The 13,402-nt window shown below is 47.9% G+C and overlaps 2 protein-coding genes across 2 annotated transcripts; one reads left to right on the forward strand and one right to left on the reverse strand.

Annotated features, from left to right (window-relative positions):
- Positions 1-6,790: 6,790 nt before the first annotated feature.
- On the reverse strand, positions 6,791-7,705 carry MYCGRDRAFT_87039 (uncharacterized protein; the record flags this gene model as incomplete). Its single annotated transcript, XM_003850450.1, has 3 exons — positions 6,791-7,143; positions 7,198-7,424; positions 7,485-7,705. The coding sequence occupies 3 exons, from the start codon at positions 7,703-7,705 to the stop codon at positions 6,791-6,793; spliced, it is 801 nt and encodes a 266-aa protein (XP_003850498.1).
- Positions 7,706-11,650: 3,945 nt separating this feature from the next.
- On the forward strand, positions 11,651-13,135 carry MYCGRDRAFT_46302 (uncharacterized protein; the record flags this gene model as incomplete). The annotated part of the gene is made up of 4 exons (XM_003849870.1): positions 11,651-12,242; positions 12,287-12,591; positions 12,644-12,884; positions 12,948-13,135. 4 exons carry the CDS (start codon positions 11,651-11,653, stop codon positions 13,133-13,135), a joined length of 1,326 nt encoding a protein of 441 aa, XP_003849918.1.
- Positions 13,136-13,402: the final 267 nt, after the last annotated feature.

Raw genomic sequence — 13,402 nt, forward strand, 5'->3', positions numbered from 1 at the left:
AAACTAGTGCAGTTAGCGCGGATTAGGCGATTACTATATACTTAATGCTTAACTATAGAACCGTCGTAGGACTCTAAGGTATATATACTAAGCTAGCTCCGCTTAATTACCTTAAAGGGGCCTACGAAGGTCGGTTAGAGCTTCGTCTTAGTCTTATTTAAGACAAGAACAAAGTCTCCCTCGATAAACTTGCTATTAGTTTCCTTAAAGGTATATCTACTAATAGCGCTAGCTCTTACTACTTTCGCAAGCAGCTTTTCTACAGCAATCGTCCTAGCGTTCTGCATTACTTAATGCCTAGATTTAGGATCCTCGGGCTTAAGCTACATCGGACGCAGGTACGGATAATCCTTAAGTATTCGGGGTTGCTAGCCGAACAAGAGGAAAAACAGGCTATATCTACAACCGGACTAGGCCCGGATTCGACTTAAATACAGCGCCTTAGGAAGGTATAAGTCCTAAGCGTGTACACTTTTACTATAGCACATTTTAGAAAGGATCCGGCCGAGAATACTGTTTAAGGCTTTAACCTTCCTGTTTGTGCGGGGGTAGTAGGGCGTCGTTAGCCTATAGTTAGCTTAAAGGGTATCTATAAGGATATTAAACGCCTTGCTTATAAAGTTCGATCTATTATTACTAAGGACTTCCCTTAGGGGTCTAAAGTTCGTATAGATCTCTTCTTAAATAAAGCGAGCGACCGTCTCGGTTTCTTAATTCGAGGTAGCCCTTGCAACCGGCTAACTAGTAGCATAATCTACGGCTGTAATAATGTACTTGTTACTATTAAGTATAATAGGTATTAGACCGACAACATTAATCGCCTAGCGCTTAAATAGCTTAAGCTTAGAATTAGCTTAGTAGAATCGCGGCTCCTGCAGGGGACTCCGGGACTTCTTCTTCGTAGCTTAATACTAAGGGCAAGTAGAAGCATAGTTATAAACATCCTGTTTAAGTAACTACTACTAGCCCCTCGCTCGAAGAATGCTATAGACGCCGGGCAGTGCGAAGTGCCTATAGTTATTATAGCAGCGTTTAAGGAAGTCCTATTAGAATTCCGGATCTATATAGGGTATAAGGCTTCTATTAGCCTCGCGATAATACAGGAGGTCGTCCTTAAGGACAAGATCTAACACCTTCTTTTTAATTAAGCGGCTTAGCTTCTTGTTCTCGGGCATCTCCCCTATAGTTTTAAAATAGATTACTCTATTAACTACCTTACGCTCGGAGAATCCTTATATAATCGTCCCCCTTGTAGCGTTCTCCTTAAAGGAGCGAGGCAAAGCGGTTAAGAAGTCCGCGGGTTTAAGTAATTAATCCCTAGGCTATATAGAACCCTCCCCGGCTATATTAGCTAGGGTACCTTCTATTAAGTCCGGCCGGCGGGAGAGGGCATTAGGGACTATAGCCTTACTCCCCTTGCGGTAGCGGATGTTAATGTTGTAAGCTTAAAACTCCTTAATCTAGCATGCAAGTTGTTTAGTTAGAGTCTTTAAGGTTTTTAGGTACTGCAGGCTGTAGTAATCTGTAATTACTTAAGTCTTAGTCCTATTGTCGATATAGTAGTTCTATTTTCGAAGGGCTTCCTTAATAGTAAGGAGCTCCTTCTCGTATACCGGATAGTTTAGTTCTGCCCCTTGCAGCTTGCGGCCCTCGAAAGCAACTAGATGCAATTTCCTATCGGAGTTAGCTTAATATAGGACTATACTAAGCGCCTACTTACTTGCATCCGTTTTAATAATAAAGGGTTTCTTAGTATCCGGCATAATTAGCACTAGCTCGCTATACAGGGCTTCCTTAAGCTTCGCAAAAGCGATAGTGCACTAGGCAGTTTACTTAATAGGGCGCTTCTTCTTAGCACGCAGTAGCAAGTTATCTTCCTTAAGGAGGTCTAATAGCGGAGCAGCATGCCTAGCAAAGTCTCTAACGTACTTACGGTAGAAGGAAGCTAGCCTAATAAACTGCTGCACTTCTTACGCGTTAGTCGGCTATAGCTAATCTCTAACGATAGAGATCTTATCCTTTATAGGCCTAACTTAATTATAGCTTACTCGATGTCTACAGAAGTCGAATTCCTTAACCCTAATATAACATTTCTTAGGGGAGTAATATAGCTCTTAAGACCGCAGGACATCTAGGACTTCCTTTAAGTAGACTTCGTGTTCCTCTAGGGTCTTAGAGAAAATCACGATATCGTCTAAGTAAACTATACATGTCTTATAAAGGTGCTTTCTTAGAGCTTCGTTTATTAAGCTCTAGAAGCTTGCCGGTATATTATATAGGCCGAAGGGCATTACCTTAAAGTAGTATTTGCCCTAGCAAGTGTTAAACGCTGTCTTGTGCTAGTCCTCTTCCTTTACCTTTAATTGCCAGAACCCGGAGGTTAAGTTAATCTTAGTAAAGTACCTTAAACTATAAAATGCATCTAAGTAGTCGGAAATCCGAGGTAGGGGGAATCTATCCTTAACAGTAGCGTTATTTAGAGCCCTGAAATTAACGCACATTCGCTATTTCCCCCCTAGCTTAGGTATAAGTAACACAGGGCTTCCCTAAGCCGATTAGGATTTGTTAATTAACCTACGCTTCTAGAGTTCCTTAATTTAAGACTCCTGTTTAAGCGATTAGGTATAAGATAGCTAGTAAGGCTGTTAATTAATCGGCTTGTAGTCCCTAGTGTCGATTAAATGTATAATAAACCGGTCCTTCGGTAGCTTGTTAGGCAAGGAAGATCTAAATAGATCCCTGTTATCTAGGATAATGCGGTTTAAGCTGGGTTCCTTACTTAAGGGAGGAGGAACGTCGTCTTCCTTAAGGGACATAGGGTCGTCCTTAGGATCGCGTTCCCTCTCCTATTGCCGCTCCTAGTATTTATCTATATTTAAGAGATATAAGAGCATATCGGGATTAACGTTAAGTAAATCCTCTAGTTCCTTAAGGGAATAGAGGTCCTTATCTACTAGAACGCTCCTTAAGTTAGGAGCGTATCTAGAGTATAGTATAGCATACTTAACACTGTTGTCGTATAGGTACACCTTGTTCGTAAAGAAATTAATAGTCAGGCAGTATTGCCTAAACTATTTAAGGCTAAGGATTACCTCGTAATTAGCGAGATTAAGCACTCGGGCAGTAATTTCCCCCTTAAAGTTACGTAGCTAGTAAGGCAGCTTAACCCTAAGGGTTGTCTCTATTACTGTGCCGTTAGGTAGAACTACGGTCTAGGAATCTATAGCTACTTAAGCCTCCGGAAACTAGTCCGCGATCGTTCGTAAGACGTATATACGCGTAGCCCTAGTATCGAATAGGAACTTAGCCTTAACAGAATGCTTACTTAAACCTAAGCGTCCAGAGGCAACTAAAAGGTTTGGTCCTATAGCGTTAAGGTAGTTAAGTTAAGCATTAGGAGGGATCCTAAGCAATAAGGGCGACGCAACAGACGACTTAGAATTCTTAGCATCTAAGTCGCTATCTATTTTTTTATCGGCTTGCTTAAGCCCCCCTTACGTCTGTTATAGTCGTCCTGCTTCTTCTACAAGTCTAGCTTAAGCTTCTTCTAATAGCGATACTAGGTGTGTCCGGCGACTCCGTAGTTATAGCACTTTAAGGAATACTCCTAAGCCGGTAGCTTAGAGCTGTTGTCGTTAGCTATATATTTAAGGGCAGCGGTAACATACTCTATAGTAGTCTTATTTACCTTTCTTAGTTTAAAAGCCTTCCTAGTAAGAGTATTACGGTTTTCCTTAAAGGCAGGGGCATCTATTCTTAGGCCCCTTTAAGAATCTATAACCTCCTAGTTAGCTACGTCGATAGCTTAAGCCTAGTCTATAATCTCCTGTAGTCTAGCCTTTTAAGGGGTAAGCTTATGTCGAATAAGCTCCGCTCGAATCGACAGCTTAAGCCTATTAAAGAAGATAGTAGCATTAGAGAAGTTATTAGGCCTTAGCTTAAGTATACGAGCTATAAAGAGGATTTTATAATAGAAGGTAATAATACCTCCTATTTGCTTAAGAGCTTAGTATTATCTCTAGAGCTTCTCTTAGTAATAATAATCTTAGAAATAGGAGACGAGGTTGCCGAGCATTAAGTTAAGGGTATAGGTTCCCTCGATAATTTTAAGCCTATAAGTCTCTTCCTATTCCTCCTACTAAGCAAGGGCGTTACGCTGCATTTAGCTACCTACTAATTCGATAAGGTTAGCTTCGGATAGGCGGATACCCCTTTATCTTAGGGCAATCTAAGACCTTAAGTAACGCTCTATAGACCTAACCTAGATATTAGCAGCGTTATTTCGAGTGTCTCCCTAGTATAGTTCTAGTGCCCGGACGGAAGCCTTAATAAAAGTATCTAAGGAATTAAGGGGAGTTGTATCCCTACCTAGTGTTCTAGACGTATAGCGATAGGGACGACTTAGTCCCTTATCGTTACTTAAGCCGTGTCTAGGGTTATCTCCTCGATATAGGGATAGCTTAAACTGTACGGCTCCTAGCTCGCTTAGTCCCCGGATAAGCCTGTTAGCAGATCCTGCTCGAACAGGCTCCTAGGACAAGCGGGCGTTCTCGGCCTAAAGTCGGACAGCGTCCGCTTTAAGTCGATTAATATGTTCCTCTATCTCCCTTAAGGCGGCTACATACTCGCTAAAACGAGTAGGGCCTAAGCCTATATTCGTAGTAGCAGGTCGGCTTAGTTAAGTAGGAGTTCGGAAGGTAACATTAGTTCTAAGTAGAGCTAGGGGATCCGTCTAAGGATCTCCTTTAGGGAAGAGACGAGCAGTAGTAGATAGTACCGCCCCTATATCGCTACCTCGTTCCTTAATGCGATTAAATTCGCTAATTAGGCTTAGATAGCCTTCCCTATCTTCCTTAAGCCTTTCTCCTTTAGCGACTGTTAGGTTTAAGTCGTAGGAGGAAGGAAGCTCTGTAGTTCCTTCGGCTTAGCTAGTAACGGATATCTTATCTTAGTAGGATAGGTTGTTAATCGAACTAAATTAAGTTATTGTTATTGTTGCTTCCGGTAACTTAAAGGGTTATAACTTCCTCCTTGTAGTTCCTTAAGCGGCTAGGTAGCTCTAGCTATTGTCGTATTTAAACATAGCGCGCTTTAAGTGTTTAGGTAACTAGTTTTAAGTGCGGTAATTCTATACTTTAAGTCTTAAACTTAAGGCAAAACGAGTTTTGCGTTAACGTTTAAGTAGAAGTTAGCAATCTAGCACATATAGCACCGCCGAGTAAATCGCTATATATAGGACCCCTAGCTATAGAAAACCCGGTACTTCTAGTTAGGTGTATAGTCCAAGTAGAAAGTCCGGTATAGTCTATAGGTCTAAGGAGGTCTTAAACTAGAGTCGTTTTAAGCTAGTTTAATTAAATAGGCAATAAATCGAGCATCCGGCTAGCTCTAACCCTTAAGTAGCAGAGCTAGCCGGTAAGACGGCTAAGGAGCCGCCTTAAGTGCTCTTAGCTACTAGATAATTAAAAAGCGGAAAAGAATAATACTAATTTATAAGGGCGAAGGCCCTTAAGCTATATAGACTAACTAAAACGAGCGAGTTATGTAATAATAACGAGCCTTTAAGTAAAACGGTGCCTAAGGCTTCAAGGGTTCAAGTAAACCTAAGCGAGGTTTTTGGTGTTTTTGAACACGAGGACTGTTGTACATCTCAGGAGGCTAACAGGATCTGCCCTTGCGCTTCATTTCGGACCGCGAACAGGTGAGCTTCTTTGGTGGCGGACAATTCCGACTTCCCTGTCCATGGAGACGTGGCCTTTCGATAGCTCTCGTACTATGTAACAGTAACTTAACCTCGAGCGAGGCAGATCAGGAACTAGAAGGGTATATAAGCTCCCAGAATTCCTTCCTCTTCATCTTTCTTTCCTAGACTTTACTCGACAAATTGATCGAAACACTACTTGTCTAACACTTAAGCTCTTCTACACAAATTAACCGATAATGAAGTTTACTACTACTATCGTAGCGGTCGTTACTATTACCGTCGGCCTTTTCGTCCCGGAAGCCTAAGGGGTACGTCTTTACCTCCCTTAGCATCCTTCCTTCCCGTGTCCGTTTTGCTAACATTGCGTAAATCGTAGTGCACGTACACTACCGACTATAAATGCAAGGGTGGGAAATTAGCATACTAGTAAGACTGCCCTCCCGTCGTAAGCAATATATAGACACGATAGATGCTAACATCGACATCGCGCATAGCTTAGAAGGAATGTGTAAGTGCTATTAGCGGCTGGCCGATTCCGGGATCGCCTAACTCTCGCTAGAACGGTACGACTTGCCTTTTCACTTAGTATGTGTCGAATACACAGACTTATAATAGAGACAGACTCGGAGACATTTTGCGCGCAGCGTCCAGGAAACCTGCAAATGTTTCTGACCGGCCCGGCCACGACGCATTGATCGCAACTCGGAATCCGGTCCAGGTCGCCAAACATGTGGACGGCATTCGATGCTGCCATCCATTCCGACTGGCAATCGCTTTGACGGCTTTGGGAAGGTTTTTGTTGTTGCGAGGGCGATTTCGGTGTTGGTCAGAGCTTTACTTCGCTTCTTGGTCCTTGGATTTGGGAAGTGTTCATCATGGGTGCGCACTCACTCGTCATGGCACAGTGGAGGAACTTCGCGCATCGAGTTCGTTTTCAAATCTCCTCTTCTGCATGCTGCCTCTTTCTGCAGAACATCAAACAATGAACTCGTCTGACAACCACCGTCCAATTGCACGCTTCTTCAATCTTCAGGCCTGATCCTTCCAACCCTCCTCCCTCCTCCTCCTCCCACATCCTTCCCTCACTCACACACTCCTCGACCGATCCCTCCACTCCCTCTTCCCCTCCCTCTTCCCTCCACCAAACCTCCCACTCAAATCCCCAACCGGCAACTCCCATCCAAACTCCAACACCTCCAACAAATTCGCCACGAGCAAATACCACGCCAACACACAGCACGTGAACAGAATCACGCCCGTCGCTCGCTGCATTTCTGCCGCTGTGTGGGCGGCTTCGAGAGCGAGTGCCCAGTAGGAACCCGCCAACAACGAAATTGCGGCGGTAGCGAGCAGGAAAGTGATGAAGAACACGAGATTCGTGCGCAGAGAGCAGAGGGCGAATGTGAGCACCAATAAAGCGAAGGTGGCGAGGCCGAATGCTATCCCCGATCGTCAGCGTCACCTCCCCTCTTCATCAAGACGTTGGAACGTACCGAAATCCGCCGAAAACGCCGCTTTTCCCCTCGCGATTTCCTCCGGCGTATTCGCTCCGGTAAGGTAGGAGCCCATCGCATCGAAAGCGGGTAAATTGGAGCACGACAACGCCGTCCACGCGGCTCCGAAAGAGCCAAAGACGAGGAAGGAAAAAGTGTTGCCGAGGATCCACTCCATTAGGCAGGAGAGGAGTTGGAGCACGCCGCCGAAGAAGAGGCCGAAAGCCCTGCCACCACCCACCAAGCGTCAGCACCGTAGGGTAGGGTGGTGGGTTTTGGGCACTTACACAGTCGCCTGCCCCCCTCCCCCTCCATTACCACCATGTAATCCCATCAAACTGAGACTCATCGGAACCGTAGCGACCAAAAACCCCACGAGTCCAAGAGGCGTCGGATTCGCGAAAGTATTCCGAAACTCGCCTTTCACGTCCGTGGGAGGGTTGAGGTAGATTTTCTCGAGGGTGGAGCGGGGGATGCGGAGGTCTTGGGGTGGATCGGGGTGGTGCATGGGGATCTGCCAACCTGTGGTGAAGGTTTTGGAGATGGGCCGGGTGGTTGTTGGGAGAGGGGGTTGGCTGAGGGGTCGGGGGAGGGGGTCGTGGGGGGCCCAGTCTTGAGTCGTTGTGGTTGCCATTGCGGATGGGGGTTGGTAGGTGGATGGTGGGTGGTGGTGATGCTTGTAAGGAGAGAGTGGCCGGGTGGGCAGAGCGGTCGATATATGATGACTTCGCTTGTTCGCTGCTAGGAGAGTAGCTGCTTCGTGTTTGCATCCATAATCGGCATCCGGCAAGTCAGTACGCCGCAGAAGCGCTGGCAGTCACTCTTGAGCAACCTGCCACTTTCGATCATCCTGCGAGTCAGGAGGTAACACCTACTGATTTCTAGCCTGGCATACTGGGCTCGGGATCTGTACAACAGTGATTGGCCCTCTTGTGGCCATGCAAGCGGAGCCCGGCACATTGATAACACGGACAGCAGACGCCTCGTGCCAGCATCCTCACGCGGCCTCCGGCACTGAAAGTACGCCAGCTCAAGCAAGCGCTGGCGGTCGCCCCAACGGTACCCTGCGATCTCCGATATTCCAGCGACCAGCAGGGGTCGGACACTAACTCCGTGGGTCGCACGACCTCACTCGGTAGCAACAGCTTGATGATCGACAGCTCTGTGTCCATACAAGCGGACTCCGGCACGTCGGAGTGCAATTCCCGCAACAACGCCAGCAGCAACGGAGATCCGGAATCGAGAGAAACTCCGCGAAGACCGTAGCGTTGAACTGACCGAAGTTATCGGTGAGCACGAAGGTAACTTCGATCGCATGGGCAGCGTACGGTATGGTCCAATTTGAGGTATGAAGGAAAAGGCGGAGGGTGGTTCTGCAGACATGGTCGGCCTGCAATTGTGGATCAGTAAACTCTTCGTCGCAGAGTCTGCTCATCAGTCAGTCCTCAAAGCCGTAAGTCCCACCTTCCCGAGTTATCATCGTGGCGATCTTGTGCCTCTCTACGCACCTCACCCCAACCATCCTACAGTGCCAAAACCCACGCCGCTTCTGCCGGCCAGTTCCACAAGGCGTACCACCGTGCCGCCCTCAAAGCTTGTCTGTACGTTGCACGTACGACCTCAAAACTATCATCGCACGAAAAAAGGATCGACGAAACCTTGTGCTTGTCCATAGTCTTCTTTGAACGGCGGACTATCTTTTTCTCATCAGCGATCGTCTGCAATCACCACCATCCTGTACACCTCTCTCGCTGCATCTCGCCAGCGCGGCACATCGTCCGCCCCCCATTTGGCGGCTCCATCAAGTCCAGCTCCAATGACAAGCCCACAAGCATCACCATGATCGGCCAAAGTCATACCATCTTCCTCCACCACCCTCAAGCCCTCATCTCGATCAATCTCCCAACAACGCCCTCCCTTCCCAATCTCAAATCTCTGCTCCTCCCAAAATTCTACCCAGCAACATTCAACTTCAATATCCTTCGCAAATCATCTTCCATCACCCTCAAATCCTGCCCTCCCTTTCCCTGGCCTTGTACCCCGCCATTGCCTGCCCCTCCTCCACCATTCACCTGCCCTCCATTCCCTCCCACAGCACCACCACTCTGCGGCCTGAATCCAAATTCCGGCAACTCCGGCGGCGCCGACGCTCGAATCTGCTGGTCCAAGTACTCCCTCGCCACCCCATTCCCATTTCCATGCCCGTTCACGCCATTCTCATTACCATACCCAGGACTCCCAATCTCCCGTCTTAAACTCGAAGGCCTCGGAGGCGTCTCCCTCGCCGCGGCCTTGAAGAGCGGAGAGAGATTGCGGTTGCCGTAGTGGTAATTCGCATTTCCATTCCCGTTCGCATTAGCATTATTCGGATTATTGTATTGCGATTGTTGGTGCGGTTGAGACTGCGGCGTGGTCGGGTTGTAGATGCCGTCATGTCCGTACCCGTTGTGGAATGGCGACGGGGAGTTGAAGTTTGAGACTGGGGAGTGAGGATTTGGTGTACTGGAGGGGTGGTTGTACATGCTTCGTGGAGAATTTGCTATGGGAGAGGATGTTGAGGCGGACGCGGCGGTGTTGAAGAGGAGATCTTTTAGGTTTTGAGTGGAAATCTGGCGTTGATCGTCGGTGTTGCCGGTAGGATTGCCAGGCGACGAATGCGCTCTGTCGAAATGTGGGCCTGCGGAGGGAGGGTTCGTCCGCGGACTGGGGAGATCATCGCCGTCGAGTTCTTGGAGGAAGATGCTGCGACCAGGATGAGCGTGGGAGTTTCGTGGCATGGTGGCTGGTTGTTGTGGCAAACGAGCTGCTGCTGCTGGTGACAAGGTCTCACTGTTACTCCGCGACTTCTCCTTTTCCGCGCGGTCGGCTTTGAAGAATAGGTCCAGTGGTGAGCGTTGCATTTGTCGAGAGGGAGGCACCGGCGACACGGCGTCGGATTCAGGGGATGACGAGTTCGATTCGGGAGTCTTCTCGCCTGCCATGCGGCCTTGTAGTGAGGGTTGGACTGCAACATTTGGCACGGATCTGGAGAAGAATTTGGGGACGGGTAGCGCAGAGGCGGCGGGTGAGGCTTGAAAGGTTGGACCGGCGTAGGCTTGCTCTTTGGCGGGAGTGTTGGGTTGTAGTGCTGCTCCTGCTGAGATATTCCGTGTCTTCTGTGCGCTGGCTTTCCTTGTCGCATTGTCCTGGTGATTGGGGACTGGTATTGCGACACTCTGCCTTTGTCTGTGGGCGCTCTTTTGTGATGATTGCGCGCTGTTGATGAGTGCACCGTCTGAGACTGCGCCGTCGGAGGGCTTCGCAGTGTGATTGTTGGCATTGTTGTTGTTGGTGTTTTTGCGATTGCGGCGCTTCTGGCCTTGCGGCGGTGTGCGCTGCTGACCCTTGCCCGCGGTGGGCGGAGCGGAATCGTTCGCGCTGTCGGTCATGTCTTGCGATTGTCTGCTCAAAGAGCGAGGAGGTAATTGTAGGTCGTGGAGAGTAATTCTCTCGTTACGTCGGAGAAAGAGCGTGTCGTTCCCAGGGTACTTGTGGTGGCAGCGTCGATGGTGATGTTGTGCGGCCAAAGCGAGGCATTTGTATGAGTCGAGGTGGTGAGAGAGGAGTCGAAGTGCGCGTGAAAAGTCTTGCGGTGAATGCAGCCGAGACAATGTCAGGTGCAAATGGTCGAGAGAGCCGTGGTCGAGAAGTGATCGTGCCGTGGTTCGTGGGAGAGTAAGAGTAAGAGAGAGTGAGATAAGATGGACGTAGGTTGACGCTGCTCTTTGGGGTCGAGCTGGCGTCACGTCACTTGTGGCTGAAGCTTCGAGCCAAATTCCGGAAATTCGAAAAGCCCGTTAGCGCGTTTCTGCGTTAGTATTCTAGAATAAATATTAAAGTTAAGTTTTAGTTGAAGTATATGTATATAGGATATCGTCTAAATTACTTTACTATCTCTAGTAAGGTAACGAGATTCTTTATTCTAAGCGTATTATAAACGTAATCTTCTCTAGCTTTTTCTACTCTATAGAGTTATAGAAGCTCGAAGACGAGAGCGCTATTAGCTAACTATATAATTAATATTATATAATATAAGTTAATATAAGCTAATATAACTTTATATCTAAAAGTATTAGAAGGCGTAGTTAAGATAGCATTTTTTATAATACGGAATCTAGCTAGGTTGCAAAATTGCCTTATACCTAGAGTAGTATTTCCTACTTACTACTAATTCTTTATAGTAATAGAGTAGAGTAAGTAAGACGGAGGGTGTTAATGTTTATATAAAAATGTAGTAGAAGGAGTGGAAAAGATAAGACGGTAAGGTACTCTTGGCAGCTGACTAAGCGCTCGGTGCCACTCCGGAATAGTAAACTCTATTGCAGTCACACTTAAACTCCTACAGAATTATTATTACCAACTGCATCACCATCAATGCGCAGCCAAGTCTCGCAGTATCTCGTGTTTTTGAGACATGCTCTGCTGCTTGAAGCGCGCAACAGCCTTGCTACCCTCTGTCGGGATCGGTAAAAGAACGGTGGCTACGCTCACGAGGCTTCCTCACATCGACCGGCCTTTCGAGGAGGAGCGCGCACCGGACTACTATCCCAAGCACTTCTGTCAGATTAACCCTGGCGACGTCGTGGCCGATGGTCGATATTCTGTCATTTCAAAGCTTGGATGGGGCTGCTCATCCACCGTGTGGCTGGCCGAAGACTTGCACCGGCGTTTCTGGCAATCACCGCAATATGTCTCCATCAAGTTCAACAACTGCGACGTCGATCGGGAGTCAATTGAGCAGGAGATGGCTTTGCAAAAACGCGTATCGACCGCAGATCGCGCGCATCGGGGATTCGAACTCGTGAGAAGGATCAAGGACAGCTTTTTGCATGTCTCAGCAGATGGGACGCATCTCTGCCTTGTACACGAGCCCCTCCGAGAAACGCTCGAGGTCTACCGACGAAGGTTCACAGGTGGCATACCCATACCCATCTTGAAGGTCTACTCAAAGCTTCTTCTTACTGCCTTGGACTTTCTTCATTCAGAATGCAACATCATTCATACAGGTATGCATGCTTCGATCGTTGCTAGTCCTGTGCTGATCAACCAGACCTCAAGCTGGACAACATCCTCATGAAATTCGAAGATACGTCTGTCTTGCGTGACGCGGCGCGGCAGCTTCAGCACTCCAAGATGATGTTCAAAGATGACTCCGTCAGGCGAGTATATCAGTCGTGCAGCGATTTCGGTCCACTGCGAGCATACACTTCGGTCCCTACCATCGCAGACTTCGGACTAGCTGTGCACGCCAGTGCCGGCGCTCACCCCATTCAGCCGAACGCATATCGTGCGCCAGAGGTGCTCCTCGGCTGGGGATGGTCCAGCAGCGCAGATATATGGAACCTAGGCAACGTAGTCGGTCAACCTTTACTCAGGAAGAAGTCCGTGTAGCTGACATGTGGTATAGCTCTGGAATCTTGCAAGCGGCGTCGATTTGTTCACTCGGATATTCTCTCCGCGTGGCAATTACGATGCGAAAAGACACCTAGCGCAAATGTCATCCATCCTTGGCCCGCCAGACGCAACGCTTATAAGACAGCAATCGCACAATGGGTGGAAATGGTCGCCAGCTGTCGAGAATGATGACGGCGAGCTTTGTGATGATGCCTCTTCATACTACAAGGGTCCTCACTTCAGCTATGAAACTGGTGTGTTTTGCAGATGCATCGCAACGTCGCGTAAAATTAGTAGCCGCTGCTGACAGTTTGCAGGTGCCTTTTTACATCCACAGCTTGTGCCATTACCTCAAAGCCTGCAAGATTTAGCTTGCTTTATGGATGCAAAAGACAGGGCGGGCTTTGTTGACCTCATCGGCAAAATGCTCACTTGGAACCCCGAGGAGAGGCCTGGAGCTGCAGAACTAGCAAGCCACCTCTGGCTGGACTTATCTGCTTCATGAGTGAACAGCGTCTCAATCACACCCGCAAGCACACCGATGACTGCTGCGCCCGCTTTGTGTCCATGTCGCAATCACGCCGGCGCTTAGAGTTTCATCGCCGATGCTCTTTTTCTTCAAGGAGACGCAAGCCGGACCCAACTTTTACATCAGACGCTCTCCGATACACAACTTCCATTCGATCGTCTGGTGACCTAACATGTCAAGATTTTTCTCGTCTTCCAAGCGACTGGCAAAGACTTTGAAGTGGAAGCTCATCGGAACTACGGA

The sequence above is a fragment of the Zymoseptoria tritici genome, chromosome 8, assembly GCF_000219625.1.
Source record: "Zymoseptoria tritici IPO323 chromosome 8, whole genome shotgun sequence".
NCBI classification, from domain to species: Eukaryota; Fungi; Ascomycota; class Dothideomycetes; order Mycosphaerellales; family Mycosphaerellaceae; genus Zymoseptoria; species Zymoseptoria tritici.